Consider the following 22,566-nt stretch of genomic DNA (forward strand, 5'->3'; position numbering starts at 1 on the left):
CGTGATATTTGCTCGCTATCTGGAATTAATTCATTGGAGTCTACACCAACAGCTTCGTATTCTGCTTAACAAAAAATATATCAAAAGGCAGAAACAAATGGTTAGCATGTTTGTGATTCATTTCACGTGATGATATCCGTCAATAGCCAACCATCCATTACGCCCACCACACTAATTACTAATAGATTGATTAATTCAAAAGTTTGTACAAGATGTTTGCACCACCGGGGACATTTTCATCTCGGACTGTGCATGTCTGCTCTCAGAATTTATGACAGATATCTGGGCTTCTACCAACATCACAGCCTTCTAGGCGAGCATACTATCACTAGACAACTGAGACGTACCGATACAAAATCTGCCAGTACAGTGACAACCAATGAGCTGAGGACAAACGTAAAGCCAAGTCCTGAAATGTCGTGTGGCCCCCACATAAAATAAAGTTCAGACGCTGGACAATACCGAAGATAATATTCCTACTGGCAGACCTATAAGAAATTATTCTCACGCGTTGCAGAACCAGTTGATACCAGTCAACAACACCACACTCTATTTCACAGGATTCACTTTAATATTATTCTCCCATCTACGTCTAGATTTGGAAAATGACTCTTCCATTCAGGCTTTCCATTTAGAATTTTTTATGCATTTCTTATGTCTAATGAGTAATATACGGTATTTTCGAAAGTACTGTATACTCTTTACTGTGTGTAATTACAGTAACGGAAGTTTAATTTCTTATTTCTCATTCTCAAAACTAATTCTGATATATAGTAACACTGGGGATTGAGGATTTCACGACACCGTTCCGAAACGAAACCTACAAACCGAGATTACTCTAGAATAGGCCCTATACTTAAATGCTACAGGAAACTCACAAAGAATTATACTGCTCATATAAAGTAAACGAAAGAGGCTCTTCTATACCCAGAAAGCAAGTTTTGTTCCACCAAACCAATTAAGTTGGCAAGAGACGTAATAAGCTGAAAACAACCTTCAAATACAATAACGACTGAGTTTCACAAACAGGATGCTTGATTAAATTCCATACTTTTACACAAATTACAAGAAAAAATCAACTTTCATATATATAACGTCAGAAAGCTTAATTTTCATAACTGCTGTCATTAGAAACATCTGTGGAACACGTGTGTTTCCATAAACATATTTTTAAATTACGAGATTTCTTGTTCTCACGACAGCGATTATGAAGATCACAGTCTTAATGGTGACCACTCATTTGGATTATAGACGCGGTGAATGAGCAGAAAAGCAAAACAATTGAAGGACGGCTGCATATGTACCAGTGTCAGTGTGTGTGTATCAGGAATTTATAAACATTGTGACTGAACAACACAGTCTGAAAATGTACTTACTCTTGCATCGAATACAATATTCTACGATCGTTGCATGCTGAATCGCTTTCAAAATGTCTCATAAAAGTAACTTAGTGTTGGTCACAGAATAATACATGAACGACTGTTACCAAACATAATTTGGTCCAAGGCCTACGTCTATTATCGAAGCCTGAAGACGATAAACTTAAAACCGCATATTTAAATTCTACCACTTACACCACAATAGAAAGTCTAATTAATCTTGAAAATGACAAATCAGAAAAGAAGACTACAGAAATGTACTGCTGTGAAGTGGCGGAAGGAAGCCTTAGATAGTGGCAATAAACCCAGTTGACATCTAGAAGATTGTTTCTCTAACGATGTGGCAAATCTTATTAGGAGTCACCACCCTTCCGCTGCCGTCGCTTTTTTCTGCGGACGGGAAACTAATAAAATTCGTAGGCTAGAACAATCTGTTAGACGCACAATTATCATTGGCTTTTCTTTTCCTTTTCTACATTCTTTTACATTGGTCTCCCTCTTACTCTGATCTGTCCTTTCCCAAAAATGTCACATGAATAAGCTTGTCTCGTAACGCAAAATACGGCGAAGAACCGCTCCCTCTTCAGAAAAAATGTAGTGTACTACAAGGAACCAACTACAACACAGCCCTCAGAGACGTCATCTTGTGAAAAAAGGCATTTTCACCTGGAAGAAAATATCACACAAATACAACGTAAGAGTGTGTACAGAACCCAACATGGCCAAATATTTTATTCTTCATTATTTACTTACAGTTTTTAAAAAGGAGACATCAAATTAGGTTCCTACGCGAAATGCAACAAACAAACAGACAGACAACAGACGGGCCCAGAAATGTCTCTAGAGTGGTGCTGGGCCCGGGTATCGCCACAAACCCGCCATACAAGAAGTGACGTGTTTAGTTGCTTTTCGGAGATCTGTGGCGGGGATCGGTGGCGCGGTCAGGTGGTCCATGTGAACTTTGACCTTTTTCAATGACGCCAGTGACGTAAGAATCGTCTGTGGTCAATGACCTCAGCTTGAGCGAGAGGTCTGGCGTCTGTCTAGCTGGTTGATATAAATAAGGGGGTATTACCCCAAGGAATATCCCACGAGACTGGGTGTGCACCTGTCTGGATGGGAATTCCCTACTCGAGAATTCACCACCACGCACTTCTGCGCACAAAAACGCATGTTTGTGGTCATGTAAAATGTCCGTTACTGCTGTACAGTTTTAACCAAAATTGTAATGTGTCAATAAAGTTGTTGCTAGGATTCACCAAGACTCAGTTCCGTGCATAGAAATTACGAAAATCTGTTCAGCGGTGGTTCTCACGTTGTTACATGCGGAATAACAAACATGGCGTTGCTAAGACGAACATTTTTACGTCTTATAATAGTGAATGCTCCCAAAGTGACTAAAATATTGTGAACAACATCTTTTATTTTGAAATTGTGTGTAAGTGTTTGGTTATGTGCATAGGACCACCTCTGCAGATTAACGTGGGATTTGATCCACGACTGAGAGCTTGAATATCTCAGTCATAACGATTTGACTTTGTCAGAAGTATTAAAAGGGAAAGACGTACGAAAACAAGTTACACTGATCCGGACTTTTATCGACTAACCAATTTTCAAGCACTTTAATTGCCTTCCAGAATCGTCATTTAACCCATTTACGTCGATAAACAGTTATTGTTTTCCGTGACTGACTGTGAACATGGTAAACTGATGCCATTTTTCTACTTGATGGACTTATTTTATTACTCATCCGAGCTACTATTTTTTATAAACTTTCAAGGATGAACCTCAGAGGATCTCTTCCGATCACGAGGACACATCGCACGGCGGTTCGGGAATTGGAAAACGGCGTTTTCAAATGCTGTCATCAACTTATATATTTGGGCCGGACCGCAGCTAAAACACAATTTATTCTCAATTTTTATATTATAAGCATAGGACTGTTTCCAGGCAACCGAAAAAGTGTCAGTCACACATCAGAAGATATGTCTGTTTGGGAGTACAGAGGTATTCACGGCATTTCTGCGGAAGATCTCCTTATTACGTAGTACATGGTGAGAGTCATTCGGCCAGAAAATTATTTTTGATACCTAGCGCTTCAGATTCTAATACCAGAGTAGTGGTAAGATAATTAATAGTTTACTTAGTCAACTAGTTTACTATCTACTCAGCTGCACCGGTTATTCGCGACTGCCAGAATCAAACTAAAACTCGACACGTAATTTTAATTTAACTTAAATATAATAAGTACGTTTTTCATACCTGAAGTACAGCCTAATATTTATACCACAAATATTTAGTTATCAGAGCCTTGATGGGCATTAGCCTATATCGAAAACATTTTATACGAAGAAAAAGTGAAACTATAAGAACTTTGAGTCTTTATGCAAAGCAGAGTCTGCGTTGTCCAGTCTTGATATAATTTCATTAAAACTGGTTTTAGACTTTTGCGATAATTCACAGTGAATATGTGTCACACACGTCATCCCTGAAGATGGATGAAGCATGTTCCACCTCCGAAACGTTGGCAACACAGCCGATATCCACACTGTGCCAGCATCAGAAATCAGGACCATCATTAATTTGTTGGACTCACTGGATTCTTTACATGCCTAAAGCTGGGTCCACACAAGCGCGTTCTGCCGTAACGTTAACAGCGTATCGTAACAGAGAATGCGCGCATGTGTGGACGATTTTTTGCTCCTGGCGTGCCGGAACTAAAAGCTACTGTCGGTGTTTCAGCCACCGCCAAAAGATGTTTGTTACGCTACAGGTGAAAGCGTGGGCGTCGGCCAGAATGAGCGCCGTCTCGTCCTCAAAATCCCTCGTTGCATTACGCTGTTACGTTATGGCAGGGGTGGACCAGGCTCAGGGCCGACGGACAAGAAGAACAAATATAAAATAAACGAACTTTTACGTAATATTCCCACGTACTGAATTGGTACTCACATGTGTGGCGGTAGTTGGTACAGCCCCCTGCAACGATATGCCTTCACCAGTTCCCCAGAGTAGAGAGCCAACTTCTTGTAAGGGTTCACTGACACCAGCACATTCCCGATGTAAGTCTGTAATCAAAACACAGCAGAATATTATTAGTACTCATTTCGCGAAAGCGTTGCAGGAAATGATCTATGACCGATTAGGTCAACTCCAACGACAGGAAAAGAAATCTGACGATGAATGTTTCCCAGTTCGAAATTCACATAGCTACAGGATTCCCGTACAAGAAATTTAGTATTTCAGATCTGAATTTTGTATGCGATGTACCAAGAAAATACACTCTGACTTAAAAATAAATAACATAGTAGATATTTTTCATCTTTTGCATTCGTCAGATACTATAGAACAAATGGGAGTACAGTGGGACCGTAAATAAATTATTTATAGATTTCAAAACGCCTATGACTCTGTGAAGAGAAAAGTGCTATACAATATTCTTATTGAATTTGGTATACCAAAGAAGTTAGTGAGACTAATAAAAATGCGCTTAAATGAAGCCTGCAGGAAAATTCGTATAGGTAAATATTTATCTGAGTCATTTTCCATCAAGAACGGTCTGAAACAAGGAGATGCTTTGTCTCCCTTGCTCTTTAACTTTGCGCTAGAATATGCCATCAGGAAAGTGCAAGATAGGCAGGAGGGTTTGCAATTGAATGGGACACACCAGCTCCTGGCATATTCTCATGATGTTAATTTCTTGGGAGACGACATAAATACAATAATGACGAACACACAGACCTTTTGTTAGAGGCTAGTAGACAGGTGGGACTAGAAGTAAATTCAGAAGAAACTAAGTACACGTTAGTATCTCGTCAGCAGACAGGTAGTCAGAATTGTCTTAGGGTGGCTAATAAATCCTTTGAAAGTGTGACAAAGCTCAAATATTTGGGACCAACAATAACAAATCAAAATGACACTCGTGAGGACGTTAGGAGGAGACTAAATTCCGGAAATGCTTGCTACTTCTCAGTTCAAAATATTTTTTCTTCCCGTCTGATTTCTAAGAACCTGAAAATTAAGTATACAAAACAATAATTTTGCCTGTTGTTTTGTATGGGTGCGAAACACGGTCTCTCACTCAGAGGGAGGAACACAGATTGCAGGTGTTTGAAAATAGGGTGTTGAGGATATTTGGGCCTAGGAGAGAAGACGATGGGTTATGGAAAAAACTGCATAATGATGAACTTAAAATTTTTTACACCTCCCCAATTACTGTCAGGGTGATTAAGTCAAGAAGAATGAGATGGGCGGGGCATGTTGCGCGCATAAATGGTACAAAGGTATGAACCAGGTGTTGGTTGGGAAGCCTGACGGGAAGAGACCGCTGGGGAGACCTAGACGTAGATGGGAGGATAATGTCAAGCGGGATCTACGGGAGATAAAAGTTGAAGGAGACTGGTGATTGGTGGCCCAGGACTGGGTCCGGTGGAGGGTTTTGGTTAATTTGGTGATGAATCTTCGGGTTCTGTAAGCCATCTAGTTAGTTAGTTAGTCAGTAGATATTTTACCTTAATATGAACTTCAGCCCTCCTTTACCAATACGTAAACTGGTCGTACAATTACTGTCGTAGAATGTTATGAAATGTGGGAATGAGTAATCCAATTGAAAGATTATGACACGTCTCATATTATTGTACTCCTAGTAGCTTTATACTATAATATCTTAATTCATGAGTGAACATACAATTCGGAAGAAACAAGAAACCGTATACAGTTTTGGTGGTACCGATCATCGAAAATTACCGCTTGGAAGATAGACCAATAGAATAAAACTAAAGTGTATCCTGTTGAAACAACTCGCAGGCTTGATGTAGTAAGGTGAAGCGAAGCGGCTGAGAATAATGCTTATTAGTAACCTTTACCATGTTAGCTGTGCTAAACTCTCAGAAGGTAAATTTGCAAATACAGGCTACTCCTATAAAGTTTGTAAGCATTGCTGCTCATTGTGAGGATAATACGATACCATAATTAGGCTAAATTCACTTCGTGTGCAAAATGGTAAAGGTAAAGGTGGTAGATACAGTTACCACTATATTTAGACGCTGTTTCTATACAGTTCAGGCCTATATTTAAAGAGTCAACTGACGATGTTTGAGGTTCACTAGCATTATGTTACCTTTAACTCAAGACCACGAAAGAAATGGAATAATAAAGATGTCTATCTTCTGGGAAGTTGCGCCGCATAGTATCATAGAAATTTACCGATGTTTCACAGTCCTTACTCTCTTCATCATCAGTACGATGACGGCGGCAGTAAGCGCCTATGAAATGTCGGCCAGTTTCTACGTGATTCCACGGCGCATCATACGAGACGACAGATATCTTCACACTAGCCATCATGAGAACCTGACAACCGACAACGGAATAACAAATATTTCTTATTATCTATGATCTTCGGGGTTGTTGCGCCGTCTAGTATTCTGGCTGTGTGCCAACCTTGCAGAAGAACGTACTGCGTTCATCATAATAGGTTTCGCACTGGGTGATAGGCGTCACGCCTCACGGTTTGAGAAACAAACTAGGCGGTATCTTTCGACCATTTGGCACGGAGAGAGAAGAGTGTGTTAAAGAAAGACGGAGTGGGCTGAGGGGCTTGGAATGCAGGGCATACCGTTGTCGACTGGCACTTGGTTCTTAATGCTGTGTAAGGGCCCGAACGTTTTCTGTTCTTCCAACCCACCCCCACATACCGCCAAAACCATTCCTTCACCGCCGCTTATTCTAACTTTATTCAACTGTCATGACTCCGAAAGAAAAAGTGAGCCAAGTGATACTTATATTAATGACTATATTTGTAGAAAGGTTTATACTTTAGTTGAGTAACTAAAACAACTGCCTTATTAAAAACACTCAAAGTAAGGAATTTCCAAAACGTCGAATGTTGCATGTGTTGTAAATTGGTAGCATTTATCCGATTAGGAACTTATACGTTTTGTACTTAGTATATTTTGACGACAAGAATGAATGGCATAAGTACGATAAAATTCAGTTCAGCCATTTCAAAAAATACATATAATCTCAGCTGTTCCAAATAAGTTCCTATTTATTTAACGAAAACTAAGCGGCATACAGAAATTAAACTCACACTACTGCGAGAAGAACTTCAAAGCTTTCTTTGTAGAATGCGGGAGAAGTGACGTAACTCCAGCGATGGCCATTAAGAGAGCAACTGTAGCAGTAAAATGGCGACATAACCGGAGGGAGCTTTTTGTGTGCAAGAGTTCCATTCTAAAAAAATCTCTGACCACTTTTGGACGTGGGTTTCGGAGAAAGTTCCATTAATATCCTCCACGTGCTAATTCGATTAATTTGTTAATTTGAAACAACTCTCGTCGTCCGTGTTCATCCTAACGCACATGCTCACGATAGTTCAACTTGACAGCGACATTTCACAACGGAAATTAAATATTAGGCTTATCAGCTGCTTTAAATACAGAGAGGGCCCATTATCCGTGGCAAATGGAGGAAGCAGGGGCCCGGATAGCCAAGAAACACGGTTAATGCAAATTATATTGTATTTGAGTTATCATGATCCATGAAAGTAAAATAGGGACTTACTCATATCTGTACATAGAAACATAAGTACTCACATTGCAAAACACGCATAAAACACTAAATATTCTTAATTAATGTCTTTTATTTTGTTTGATTTTTCTGTTTGCCTATTTTGTTATTTTTCTTGTGCCCACGAATTTGTAAAACGTCAACATCATCAACGTCATATTGGTTTTTCATAAAGTAATGTTTCACCAATTGAGAGTTTCTCTGAAACTTACTTTACGAGATCACACTCTGAGACCACGGATAAAACTCCAATGATAATTCTGTGTATATTTTGTCACTGACTCCATCTACAGTAAACGATTCACTTCACTCCAACTTCATCACATTCTGACTTATATTAAATCCAGATTTTGGAAGATATAGGACAAGCAAATCCAAAGTAAGTTTCGTAAATATAATAGCCACCCATCTATCCCATTTAAATAACCACACGAACCTATCACATTAGTAACCGCGTCTGAGCCTGTGGAAGGACGAATAAACACATGGAAAGACTTAGAAGGATGTAAAACTCTTTCGGAACCACACTAATCAGTATAACAATTAATATATCGCAGTAGTCTACAGGCTGTAAGATCTGAGGTCTACATCTGTTTGAAGATCTCGTCTGGATTAGAATACTAGGTTGAAGTTGAAGAGACTCCTGATGCTTCAGAAAAGGCTATTGTGTGATATAGCTCCTACTCATTTTTGACCTCGGCACTAGATGGGGGTGAGTGGCCAGCATCACGTCCCGGCCGCGATCTACCCCCGCGGGAAAGGACCCTGATACCCATTGGATAGGAGGCTGGCTGGGGCCCAGAACCGGTCTGGACGCAGAGGCTAGAGGAACCCCGGTCACCCAGTCCGTAGTCAGTCACTATACTTACTGTGCTACGCCGGCTCACATGTTGGGATGATGCGGACCAAAATTCAAATTCACACACCAGCTCTCTGTGCCGACAAATACAAAGAAATATGCTATAAATCTTTGCTGTTTTCTAAAGCCGGCCATTCACGATCGCTCCATTCGTCCAAATGGCGCGGTGTCGCTCCAAAATTGTACTGTGAATGCGGAAACTCAAGTCCATTGGCGTGGCGCGGTGGGCTCGTCTGGATATTCTGTCGAGCCATAATCCATCCGATCGCTCCATCACTCCATCGCGCCATCGTATCGTGAGTGGCGGAAACGTGGTCCATTCTCATGCCACGAGCCTTCGTCCAGTCAAGTCGAAAGTTGCATAATGTCGGGGCGTGATTTCGTTATTGATGTTATTGATAAATATAGAGAGTTGCCATGTATTTTACAAATAAGTTAAAATATATTATGAGACATGTTTCGCCTCTTAAGTGGCATCATCAGTCATGTGATTCACGAACTAATTGAAACTAATTAAATGTAAAAAAATAATTACATTTAGAAACTAATTAAATTTTAACAAATATAGTAATAATCCTGACCTTACCTTAAGGTATCCTTTCAAACACTGCAGTATTGCCCTGCAAGTCTCGGGGATAATTACTCCTAAACGTTGTGGAGAAGTAGCTGTCACATACTTCAGTTCTTCATAGTTCATGCCTGAAGCCAAAAATCTCAAAGTCGCTGACAATCTTTCATGAGGACTGATGCATTGTCTCATATTCGTGTCCTGTTTTTGTATCACAGGCGTGACTAGCCCCAATAAGCGGAAATAAGCACACTCATCCATTCGTAAATAGTTTCTCCAGTCTGACAGCTCCAAACTCAGTTCACTAATTAAATTGACGTGACTTAAATTGCTTCTGTTTAAGAGCCATTGCTTTGACAACTTTCGTTTTGGTTTCCTCCTTTTAATATACAGGCATACTGCCGTAGCTAGTAACAATTCTTCGTCCATCGCAAACACCACGCACTTCACAGAGTGACAACAAACCGCGACTGGCGTGATGCGACCGTGAATGTAGTACCTCTTTGGACGACATCCGTTTGGACGTCATCCATTCGGATGTCATCCATCTGGAGCGATCGTGAATGGCGGCCTTAAGAATACTCGTATGCAAACCGCATTTCTCCTAAGGATATGCAATTGCATTACGAAACGGAGCTCATCAACCAGGAGTTATGACACACGAAAGATAACAGCGGGATATCAACAGACGGTCATTTCGGCATGAGAAGACAACGTAACACAGTTTGAAATGCACTGTCGGGAATAAATAACGAATTTATTCCATGACCTCAAGTGTTTCGGTCAGATAAAGATTCCTTTTACGATGCTGAAGTTTCAGTCTACTGTCTCAAGAGCGAATTTCACAACCTCAGAGAAAAAAGCCAGCAATCCTAGGGGTTGTAAGGAACTGTACAGAAGTCGACACATCTAAATCCTGTTCTTGCGTAAGGGGATACAGCGAGATCGTTTGCTGTATCACAGCTAGATGGTTACATGCGCAAGGTTCAAACTTGTCCCCTCGCTGCTCTTGCAGTTCAACAAGATGGACGACTGTCCATTTCCCCTTTACTTCCACACTCACAAAAACGAAGACCTAAAAGATGGAAGAAATTAAAGAAAGAGAAGTAACACAAAGGAAAGGGTGAAAAAGTGCCACTAGACAGTCAATTTGATAAAGAACACAGATACTTCAGACTGTAAAAAGGAGGGAGTAAAATGGGATATCCGAAGAGAATTTATCTCCCATACGTCATGTAGTCACAGGTCAGAGTGATTATAATACGTATAAAAAATGAAGGCAGAAGCGAATGAAATATTCTCGTACGTTAGGAATGTTTTAAAGTGGGGAGAGAATGGTGACTGGATAAAACATTCCGATATTTGAAGCCAGGCGTACATAACGTTTAATAATAAACTAGTAAATTACCCGACAAGAATGACAGAAAAAACGCAAAGTTGTAAATACAGTCATAAATATTATCCAATAAGGCCCAAAGTCCCTTAACACTATTACTATGGCAACGGTTATAACAACACACATATTCGTAAATATTATCGCTTAATAGTAAATGATCACCAAACAACCAATATTCGCTTATTACATATATAGGTCTTGGAGTATGAAAAAATGATTAAGACAGCAATCTTCAGATTCACCGCTGTGAAAACCTCAAATTCCACATGAAGAAACAATGTTGACATTGGTAGCGGCTATTATAAACTTGAACATTCTGCTGTCTAGAGAACTTGTTTGAGTCATGCATAACACAATTATAAATCGTATCCTCCGATTGCGTAAAATTGAGGGGAGCTGTATAAACGACATTTAATGTAGTCTATGCTTCTCAGGTTCAGTATATAGTTGCTCCAGACATTATGAAGTTAAAAAATTGTCATACGTCTTCTTTCCAAAACATCTACATGAGGGTTCCGAGTTATTTTGCGTTAACTGTGGAAATGACATCCTATCATGAGGGGAAAACATACATTACATATGTTTCGGAAAGTTTGCAGAATTTTCTCGGGCCAAAGAAGCCTGAAGCACGAGGGAAGCTTATGATATTATATCATGAAGATATTCCTAATTTTACATGTCACCCTTGTCATGATAGTGAAGTCTAAGAGACTGCGATGGGAAGAACGTATATACTCTAATGACGGAGACAGGTAAAGCATACAGAATTTCTGTGAGGAAACCTTTCGTGGAATGGTGACTTGAAAGACCGAAAAGAAAATAGGATGATGTTAACATAGAGATGAATCACATAGAGAGATGGGATGTGATGACGGAAGATGGAGCGACCTGACTCGAATCGTGACCAAGTATTAACGGCGATTGTCCGACTTACGCCAAAAACCGGCATATTAGACAAATGAAAGACTACCCAAGAGCAAATTTCCTGAAAATCAGTTTGGTGGTTGTCACATTCCAGTATACAGACAGACGGAGAAGCTAAGAGTCGCATTTTGCAACTTTTAGCTGTGAACGCGGTTGAAAAAGAATCAAATAATTAATAAGAAGTGAAACATAAAAGGAATAAGGGACGGTGAAATGGAAAGTTGTTGGAAAAGAGACAGAGGTTCGAGTGAGAAGGAACAAACAAAAAGAGAAAATTGAAGTGTCTGGACGGGAGCCAGTAGAGGCAGTCCGCATCAGGGAAAGCAGCTACAGAAGCGGGCGGTCCGGCCAAATGCAGAGAATGACCGTAGGACGAGAAACGACACCCGCGAGGCTCGCCGATTTCAAGATGAGAAACAAGAAGTTATAGAAAAAGAAAGACTCCCTCAGGTAGTTTTAAATGCACACCTCGTCTGTCATTTGGTACTATACATAATGGAGTCAATGTTGATCTTCTGGGTTTGGGTTGTGGCTCCGTATGGATTCGTAGGAACACACTGCCTCAATCTCTATGGCAGAGTCAGAAATAACATTTCCCTGTGCTTTATTAAAATATTTTTGGCAGCCATAAATGCCCAAATAAGGACTAAAGATTTTAAGAGGTACTTTGCATTATGTCCAAGTTTTTGAAAAACGATATTTTTGCAGATTTTGCTACAATTCAGCTTCATGTAAAGTAGAACAGCCTATACACTTAACTGCTACCAAACAAAATGAAATCACACTTACTTTTTCATATGAACCCCTAACATAAAATTTAATTAAAATCAGACGAACAGTCTCGGAGATGAAACATTCGGATGGACAGACAGCCAAAATCATCTATTATGCACAGACTTCGTGCAAAAAACGCATAACAAGAAACACAAACCGTTGTTACGAGTACAATTATTTCTATTCCGGGAACACCGTTGCATAGGACAACAAAGCACCTGGCAATGAAAGTTGCTATCTCCCGTTGCTTTATAAATATTTGGGTTTCCACGCGCATGGTTAATGCTGACAATTACTAACGCATCTACGCAATCCTTCTGAAGTAAGAAAGCGCAACAACCTTCGAAGAATAAGGCGACAAAATTTGTTTCTGTTCATATTCGGTAAGTGGCCGGTATCATAATGGACCTTGTTACATTTACCCTCACCCACTCGTAGGAACACTTAAAAGTGGAGCAGCTTAAATGGAATACACTTTCTTGGGAAAAAGCACGTTAGCTAAGCGGTAGAACGTCAGGTTTTTATGCATTACATTGCAAGATGCACTGTCTTAACAAGGAGTTTGTAATGGCTTTTTCTGGAAAAGTAAATCCCTACTTTAACCGGAAACCCAAAACACCTTCCTGGCTACCGACCCGTCGGAAGACGAACACTTGGGGCTAATCATCACAGACACAGCTAGACGTCTGTTTAGCAATCCCGAGTTCCGCTAATATGCTTCGAAAGTGGGCAATGTTCTGCACAATTATGTTCAGATCAAAAACAAAAGTACCGAATGATACTTCCTTTATCAACCGTCAATTTCACACCTAGTGATGGTAGCTGTAATTAGGTAGGGGCCGCGACATATAAGAGCAAAATTTCCAATCCTACTTTTCTTTCTTTAGTACTATCTGCACGTTGGAACAGAAATAACAAAAGAAATGTCACCACTCCTAGGCTCTGAGCCAAATTACATTACAGCATTCTGTACCAAACAGCCACAAGCCATTTTTTAGATATGTATTTTTTATTTCCATAAATCACAAGCAACTGTTTGTCGACAGTGTCAACTCAGAAAAAAGGGAAAAAATTAAAGATTAAGTACATAAATTTACTAATGGAGGGAACATTCACAGAATCCTTAATGACGTGGGCAAAATAAGTGCACCTTCTGGCGTGGTAGGAGCCCGTTATTTGAATGAGACATTTCCATGTACATGGGTCAGCATGAACACACACGTAAACACGTGACATTTCAGGTTCTCACGGCAGTGAATATGAAGATGCTGTCTTCTGGGTCACTGTGCCTCGTGTTCTGATAGAAGTCTGCCGACGTTCCAGAGGTGCTTGCTGCCTCCATCATTAGGGTGATGGCCCTGATAATATTTCATTATACACTTAAAATACTCATCATCAGGGCTGAATTTCCTTGTTATGCTGAGATACACCATCCATGGTTATTCGGTAGTATTAAAACTTCTATGCACAAGTCAAGAGAATAATAGCCTGGACAGGCTTAAGGGAACTACGTTCAAGAATGTTAATATTTTAAGGATTTTAGTGACATCAACACAAAAGTTTTATATAAGTATGTGAAGGAGTTTCTTGTCAAACCAATTTATAGAACAGACAATATTGAGGCACTGATGATAATTATTTTAGAATGGAAAAGCCTATGTTGACATAGTAAACAACGACAGTGAATTAATGTGGTTGGGCACTGAAGTATGCTGTATTATATAGGTACACGGAATGAAAGGTATTAAGAAGACCAATAAAATTCATTAAAACACACTAAATTCCAATACTGTAAGGGGATCTATTCTGTGAGAGAGTATTCATTTCTGGAATCGAAGTTGTTCGTTCCAATGCAAACTTATCGTTTGCCCGATGCGGACAGTTCTCAGTAAAGTTGATATGTGCCCTGTATCAACAATTCACATGACAAACGCTACAAAAAGTTTGAATTTATCTCAGTAACCTAGGTTTTAGCCACAGACTGATATGCCTTTCCATGTCATTTAAGACGAAATGAAGACGTTCAAGTTAAGGCAGGACAAAAGCATGGAAAAAGTATTTACACCAACTTTAGACGGCGCTACAGTAATCCAAATTCGTGACTCAAAGACAAGTTTTTGACAAATGTAATCTACCAATCTGATTCTGACTTTTTATTACCAAACAGGAGGCTATAATCAGAACGAGATAGAATTCGTCCATTTTAATTCAAAATATAGTTTAAAATATAGTTAAAAAAGAAAACAGTTCTCCGTTACAAATATCAGTCGGTTAGTTTAGGTTAGGGAAATACTGCTAACACTTAAAATCATATGAAAACCACAAATATGTAGGCAAAATGCAGAGTTACTGAATGTTATATTTGGTGGCACAATTATAGTAAACACTGTATTTTAAAGAATTAACTCCAGATATTTCTATCACGTAACGTAGAGTCTAAGTGTTCTGCCCGTCATAACTGCAGTGTCCTATGAATGACACGTGCTTACACATCTATCAAGTATGTTCTCCTAAAGTGATTTTATTTAGTTATCGTAGAATTTTCTACGGTTTTAAATGACACATGTTAATAACTACTTATGGATCTGCTTATATCACAGGGAAATTCTGAATTTCCACAAAAAAATAAAGGAAGGGAATGGTCAAGAAACTGGACCATTTTTTTCCGTCATCCCGCGGTGAACACTTGGACCGAAGTTACTGTGATCAGCACAGCGAATAAAACTAATTCCATCCACAGTTTGATAGATTTACATCTTTCCTATCTTCTGAAAGTGTTGGAGAAGACAGGTCTAGAAGAAATTATTCGAGTGGAATGATTCGAGAAAGAGAATATTGAAATGGCCTTCGATACACAAAAAATCAATGAGGATGCAGAAAAGCGGATTCACGACTATCGAATGTGCTTTGTAGCCTATAGCTCGTAAATGGCGTAGTGACCATACTGTAATTACTCATTTGTTTGAACTAATCCACGGGATAAAGCGAAATTCATATACGGAGAAGAGGATAACAGTTCAACAGCCTCACATCGTAGTCGAATACATGTACTCGGGTAGTGGTGTCAAAATATTCTGTGCAGATTTTCTATCCGTGGAGAGTAGTAGTTATTGTCCTCTTATATCACAGTGCATTTACATCACGCATACAATTCTTGGTAGCTGCATAAGAAGCGGGGAATGAAAGACCGTTTGGAATTTCATCGGAGAATAGTTAATGTGGTTCTGTCAGCGACAAATGTTAGGGCTAAAAATGGCTGTTGACGGAAACTCTAAGGCCTGAACTGAGGTTGTGAGGTATATGAAATGAGCACTTTGTGGGACCTCAGCAGCAGTAGAGAGATGGAGTGTCAACATTAACAATGAAGCACCGCGAAAACTTATAACCAGACACTGATTTCTGTTACTGAACCTGGGGGCAGGTAACGCAACTCGCTAACAGCGTCCTAGTATTCAGACCGATCAGGAACGCAATAAACTACATACAATGGCGATGCTCAAGGGCAGTAACTTCGCAAATACATATTATGGAAAATACATTTTCTGTAACACATGAGGACCACTTTTTTAAACACACGGGGTTGGTCAAGACGTACACGAAGAGAAAATTAAGTACATACTCACGTCTCATCACCATAACTAACCTCCTAGTAGCAGAACCCGCAGGTCCAACACCGACAACACCAAAGCCCGCCACCGGACACGACCCTCAGCCAACGCCATCCATTTTCCATCCTTACAGCCCACCTCCCTAAGATTCATCTTGATATTAGCAACCTCCCACGCAAGTCAGTATAAGCTGATGTTACTCACGTAGATGTGGTCCCGCTTGAAGCGCTGGTGCAGGTTTGCGATGAAGCTATCCTCTGTGAGGGGATCCATCAGCACCGAGTCCCAGGCGCCCACCTCCTGGTCCAGACTCAATACGTCCATCCCACCCCTGCAACAAAAACAGACATCACCATACAATCATATGACAGCAGTTACTTTTCTTCTCTCGGTCCAAGTAAGGCCTCCTAATGTCTAGCGTACTGCAAACATCGCCATGATTTCGATCTGTTTAAAATGATAAAATAAACCACGAGTAGAGCATTTGACTTGTCGTAAGTTTGGTGCGTTCTCAATTATTTGTTACTTTTCCTTTTTAAAAATAATTCACGAATATGTAGATACACTAAATAAACGAAATAAAATTTCATAAAGTACGAATATGCTGGTTTATTTGTGAACTCCCACTACATTTTCAACAGGGAGACAAATTACTTTAATCAATTATGAATGCCATACTTATTAATTAACTAAGGGTGCTAAATCATTACTACACAGTCCTTATACTTTAATTAAACATTTCCATTGTATAATTTAACAACAAAGCTATTTATTTAACTCTAGCAAAAGTAATCAAAGCGGCAGGTAAATCATCATATAATGAGATAAATAAATATTTACCTTTTATTTGGGCCACGGCGTACGTACGACGACAAGAATGAACAGTATACAGTACATTACAGTACACATTCATTAACAAAAAACTGAAGAAACTTCTGAGGAATCTTGTTCTTAATTAATTTCCACACATAATACCATCCCTTATTCTTCTGCCAAGATTAATCCCACACGTAGACTACAATAATGGTGATTAGTGCTTATTCCTACTAACCAAACCGTAGACAAAAGCTTGTTCAGTAGGCATTCTAATGGAAGTATCATGGTCGATGCGACTGGCTCTGGAAATCCTAAATATCTGTTTAGGTTATTTATAAGAGATGTCTCAATTAAACCGACAATAAACCCACATAAATAAACAATAAGGATGTACTTGGTTGTAACGCCGTGTAGACCCTTGGGTAGATACCACTGTTTCAGATAAACATACAGTATCAGGGCTGAAGATGGAAACGGCAGGCTTCTTCGAAACTTTGGTGTCTACACTGCACAAACAACCCCTCTCCATAACGATAAGCGATATGAATTGCTCTCGACACGTATCGCCTGCAACCGAGCGATAATTTTAAAAGCGATATCGCTGTCGTCCCGTTGAGAACACCTCACATTGTATTGCATGCTGTTTCTATAAGCAACATACATTGTCTATAGCCTGTTGCCCGATGCTAGTTGCTTCGTCGTGAACGCTCCGTAAGACGTACAGGGTATACACAAAAGAATGGTGCGGTTTCAAAAGTTAATAAAAAATTTATTTCTCACCTTACACAGGCACAACATCCGCCGTCAGCGGCGGCAACTGTTCAAGTTTCTCATGCGTTAATTACAATCCTTCAATGTCTGCACCCTGGGTCACACGACACACATCCACACGGTAATCAAACTCGTCCCAGACCCGGTGTAGCATGTCCTCTGTAATGACCTGCAGTGCATGCGTTATCCGATCACGAAGTTCATGGATGGACGTGGGCAATGGTGGTACATAAACGCTGTCTTTAACGAACTCCCAAAGAAAGAAATCGCACGGTGTAAGATCTGGCGAACGGGGTGGCCAAGGGACACCTCAAAACGGAGCACACAGAAAGCCTTCTCCTGCTGCAACGCCATCTTTGAAACTGGTCCCGCGGCCTCGCAGTAAGCATGAGAAGCGAACTGCTGGTAGCACAAGAGAAACTTGGACAGTTGCCGCCACTGACGGTGTATGTTGTGTCCGTGTAAGGTGAGAAATAATTTTTTTATTAACTTTTGAAACCGCACCATTCTTTTGTGTATACCCTGTATATGGAGAATAACGTTATTGGATCTTTGCGAAACGAAAAATGTGTTATGTCGACTAAATTAGCCAAGACTACGGTACAATCGCTGGGTCGTGTCGTGACATTTCTTGAACAAAATGAACAAGTATTAATTGCAAGGTTTCTGCAAGGTTTGTAGCAACGGTGATGGTTTCGGATTGTTGTTAAGTGTTTGAGTGGAAAATCAAGTCGGCGGCTCCAGTTCATTTCAGAAAAGCTAAACATCATTAATTGTAACACGCAGTACCGTAGTGAAAATTGCAATTTCTGAGGGATTTGCAAAGGAGAGACGGCTTTCATGCTGCGTCACCTGGTTGAAGTATTCGCAGAAGTGTAATTTTCTATGAACGCAGTAGACTTACGTTCTGAATAACCGTTACTAATACATTAGATTACTTCAGTTCATCACTAACCCCACGAGAAGCTGACAGTAGCTCGGATAGTCAAGAAATTCCTTGCCTTATGGAGACACATTAACCACAACCACCCTATTTGTTAAAAATTTTATTTTAATATTATCGTCCCGTCTACGCCTAGGTCCTTCAAGTGTTCTCTTTCCTTCACGTTTTCTGACTACAACTGTATACATGTCTCATTATCTTCATGCGTATTAAATGTCTCACCCATCTCATTCTCGTTGATGTTATCACCTTATTAACATTTGGTGAACATTACGAATTGTGAAGCTCTTCATTTTATTATTTTCTCCTGGCTCCTGCTACTTCTTCCCTCTTTGGTCCAAATATTATTCTCAAATACCCTCAAGCTACGCTCTTCCCTTTACCATTGCAGCCGAAACTGGTCTAATTTTTTTTAGGAATTCAGCCCATACCGCACACAAAACACAAACGTTCACAATTACAAATATTAGATGGTTTGCTGCTGTTCAAGTAAATAATCCCTGTTTAGGCTGAGAATCACTCAAAATCCATAAATTCAAACAAAACAAGACAAATTATAGTTCTCTGGGCCACATTAATTTCATATTCTGTCATGACGTGAATTGTTTGTGATGCTCTTAGCATGACAACGGTACAGATATTAACTATTTCTCTAGATCACATGTCAGTGCCCCCATATTCAGTTTTGTCGATCAGTTTAGTGACCACCTCGTTCAGAATGGATCACGGGCCTTTAATTCTCGCTAGAACGTTGTAAATTGGTCTCTTTAGCAACATATCTGGAACAGAATTCGGATCGATTCTGCTCTGGTGTAATGGTTAACAGAAGCGCTTTTCAGAGTGACGCTGCCTTCGTACAATGTAGATGTTTGTATTGATTGTATAGATTTTAGGTTCTTACAATATGCTACACGTCAGGGTTTCCCAAACTTTTTTGACGCAGGAGATTTGTTCAAATTCTATGCTCGTAAGCCGGATTATAAAAGCTGATATTTTTTTGATAATATACTAGCAGAATATACAAATTCGTATTATTTTAGCAATAAAAAGCGGTGTAATAAATGGGACAAATAATGATCCTTACGTGAAGTTATCAGATACTTTCAGTCTAGCCATTTCTTACCAGATCTGAATTGTAATCAGATACAAACGGAACGAAACAGTGGTACAAGAATATACGATTATACACTACAATGCGTAGCAGACATATTTGTAGGCATTTTGTCACATTAGTAATTCCTGAATACCTTAATTGTAACAGCAAAAATTACAGTTGTTTATGCAAATTATGACTATTTTTGGATTCTGATACCAAGTTTTAAATAAGTATACTTAGATTCTTATAATTTTTAAATAACTGTACTTTTGATAGCGAAATATGAAGACATGGCCTCAAAACATCTTTATTAGCTTATATAATAAGGAATATTTTTAGATTCAGTTTTCCATCGTGACCACTGAAGTGTAACATGTCTTATTTTTCTTTCTTCCTGTCGGAATACTAATATAAACAGTTTAAGTCGTTTAAGCTATAACAAGTAAATTTCACAAAGCCCTGAGGATAACCTCCTAAGGGTAACAGGTTATTTTATGTCATAATTCTTCTTCTTCTCCTTCTACGGCGAAACAGCCCGAAGTCGGGCTTGGCCTCCTCCCATATGGGAGGTTTCTTTGTCTTTGTAGTGTGCATTTATGAGTAGCGAGTAACAAGCCCGCTGCCTTTATGTCATAATTAGTTGCTTCTAAATCACATCTTTTGTTACCTTTGGCGACTGACCATCTACTGCAAATGTAATATGAGTACACATGGCTGGTACAGAAGTCGCCTTCTCATGCTAAGCAGTAAACCACACCGCCCAAATGATGTACCTAACAATACAGGCCAGTCACTGACCACTTCATTCACATGACGGGTTCTTATAGCTGTCTGCTTCATCTCCATAGAAACACAATAGCTCCGCTTTTACAGGGAAAAAATGCAAATTCCTTTCTTCTCTGTAGACGTACTTCCGGATCATTTACTACACTGCACAATGAGACTTGTTCACAGCACTAAATTATCTGGCACATGAAACCGAGAGGTTCAATGCCGTAACAACAAAAGCTTATCATCACTACTCATTGTTGAGATTATATTCTGACGTCAATTTAGGCGCCTCTGACAACAATTTGTGAGGGATTCTTGAGTCTTCAAACGTTTCTACTTTTACTAAATTTGAACCTAACACTTCTACCATTTCAGCGGTATTCCTTCTAACTTTTACTGAGTTTGCAGCATCTGCCCGTCTCTCCTAACATGATTGTACACTAGTGCTGAAAATTACTACCTCTGATTTAATCACGGTTGTCGGAAAATTACGAACAGTACAAATAAAATAATATTGCCATGAATTCAAGTTTAAGAATAAAATACAGACTTTGTCGCATACTGCATTATGTTACTTCAAAGTTTGGATATGCCTATACGCAATCTTAAATTCCTTCGTCTATTACCCTCGGCAAGCGAACCGCAGATTGACGACTTTGGTGACATTCGTTAAGTGATTACTAAAGAAAGTACTTACGCATAAGTTAACTGTAACAGTGTTTCTGGGAACAAACTCCACCAATAACAAGTTACACTGAAAATATGTATTTAGTTATTAATAGATGATAATGGCCGAAATAAAAGTTAGAGCCTTTGTAAATATAAGACTTTTATTTTACGCTCACCTTAAGTGACCATTTCTATGGACCCAATAATGATAGTCACATACCATAGTTCCATTTTTGACAAGCTGCAGTAAACATTTATTGCGTGTCTTATTTATGAAGACATTTTTTATTTTTGAGAATTAACCTTAAGAAATGTGTAAATTGTTTTGGGCTGAACAGTAATTTTCATGAGCGTTCATTATCATTATTAACTAAAAATAACTTTTACTAATAAACTTCTGTAAGTTCTGAATTATCAGTCACATCAATCCAGGCGCTGTCTCCGTCAATATTGATTTCCTTTAACAAGGCATCTGTACAGACAACTATACCCCACGCACCCCATTCCTTCACGTTTTGTGATTAAGACGGAGCGAACTCCCCTCCCTTCTCTTTGGCCCCTGTTGTTTTCGGTACCACCCTCACCGACCCTGTACACCCCTTCACATCCGCGTTCCCCATTCAAACTGACCCAAGCTATAATCCCCTTACACAAGCAGCGTCTAACCAGTGAGTGACTGCCATCAACGACCAGGACAAAAACACTCGAAAACGAAAATCTAATAATCTTCGTATCTCATGTATTCCGTTGGTATGGATAAGCACGTAGGTGCCCAGCCACGTTTTCATCATGTGTCATTACACAGTCTGTTGGGAAGCATTAACATGGCTTGAAGCGCCATGCAGTCTGGTAGAAGTTTACTAGCGTTTTAGAGGTCCTTGCTGTCTCCATCATTAGGACCTAAGGAGGCTGTCAGCCAACAGGTCACTGTACACTTCTCACCCTATCGACATGGACTTTATAGGTATCATCCAGATATATAAATGGTTTTTCCAGATTACAGCTTTTACTGAGTTAGGCTTCAATGCACGTGGAATTCTGTTTCTTCGGATCCTGTAACTGAATCTCTCCCACAGAGACCGAAACAAATTGGAGGGCATATGATGATATTCTGGGTTCTGAGTCTGAGCTGAAGGAGACGGTGTGATTTTCTAAAACTCTACTCTACCTACGAGTCTACAGGGCGCCAAACCGCAGAACATTAACATCAACTTCATCATCATCATCATCATCCTCACTGCCGCGAAAACTTGAAATCTCGATGGCATATGTTTAGGGATTGTTTTTCCCATCAGGGTCAAAACTGAACGGATTTACAATTACGTTACACAAACGCGGCTATAATGGGAAATACGACGAAATTTTAAAAGACGTATTAAATAAAAGAGCCACTACCAACGCAATTGTACCTCTTGTAGTACATGTACT

General features: G+C 39.6%; 1 protein-coding gene across 1 annotated transcript in view; it reads right to left on the minus strand.

Moving 5' to 3' along the window:
* The window catches only part of Myo95E (Myosin 95E), a 105,816-nt gene that overhangs the window by 39,282 nt on the left and 43,968 nt on the right, over positions 1–22,566 (minus strand). Inside the window, exons 2-3 of the mRNA XM_087342686.1 lie at positions 16,277–16,403; positions 4,329–4,444 (exon numbers count right to left, since the gene is read on the minus strand). Coding sequence (XP_087198812.1) covers positions 4,329–4,444; positions 16,277–16,396 — 236 coding nt within the window. The 5' untranslated portion in view covers positions 16,397–16,403. The remainder of the gene's footprint in view (positions 1–4,328; positions 4,445–16,276; positions 16,404–22,566) is intronic.

This window comes from Zootermopsis nevadensis, unplaced genomic scaffold (genome assembly GCF_977971745.1).
Source record: "Zootermopsis nevadensis isolate Lab colony 2312 unplaced genomic scaffold, Znev_1.0 Znev_ptg000001l, whole genome shotgun sequence".
NCBI classification, from domain to species: Eukaryota; Metazoa; Arthropoda; class Insecta; order Blattodea; family Termopsidae; genus Zootermopsis; species Zootermopsis nevadensis.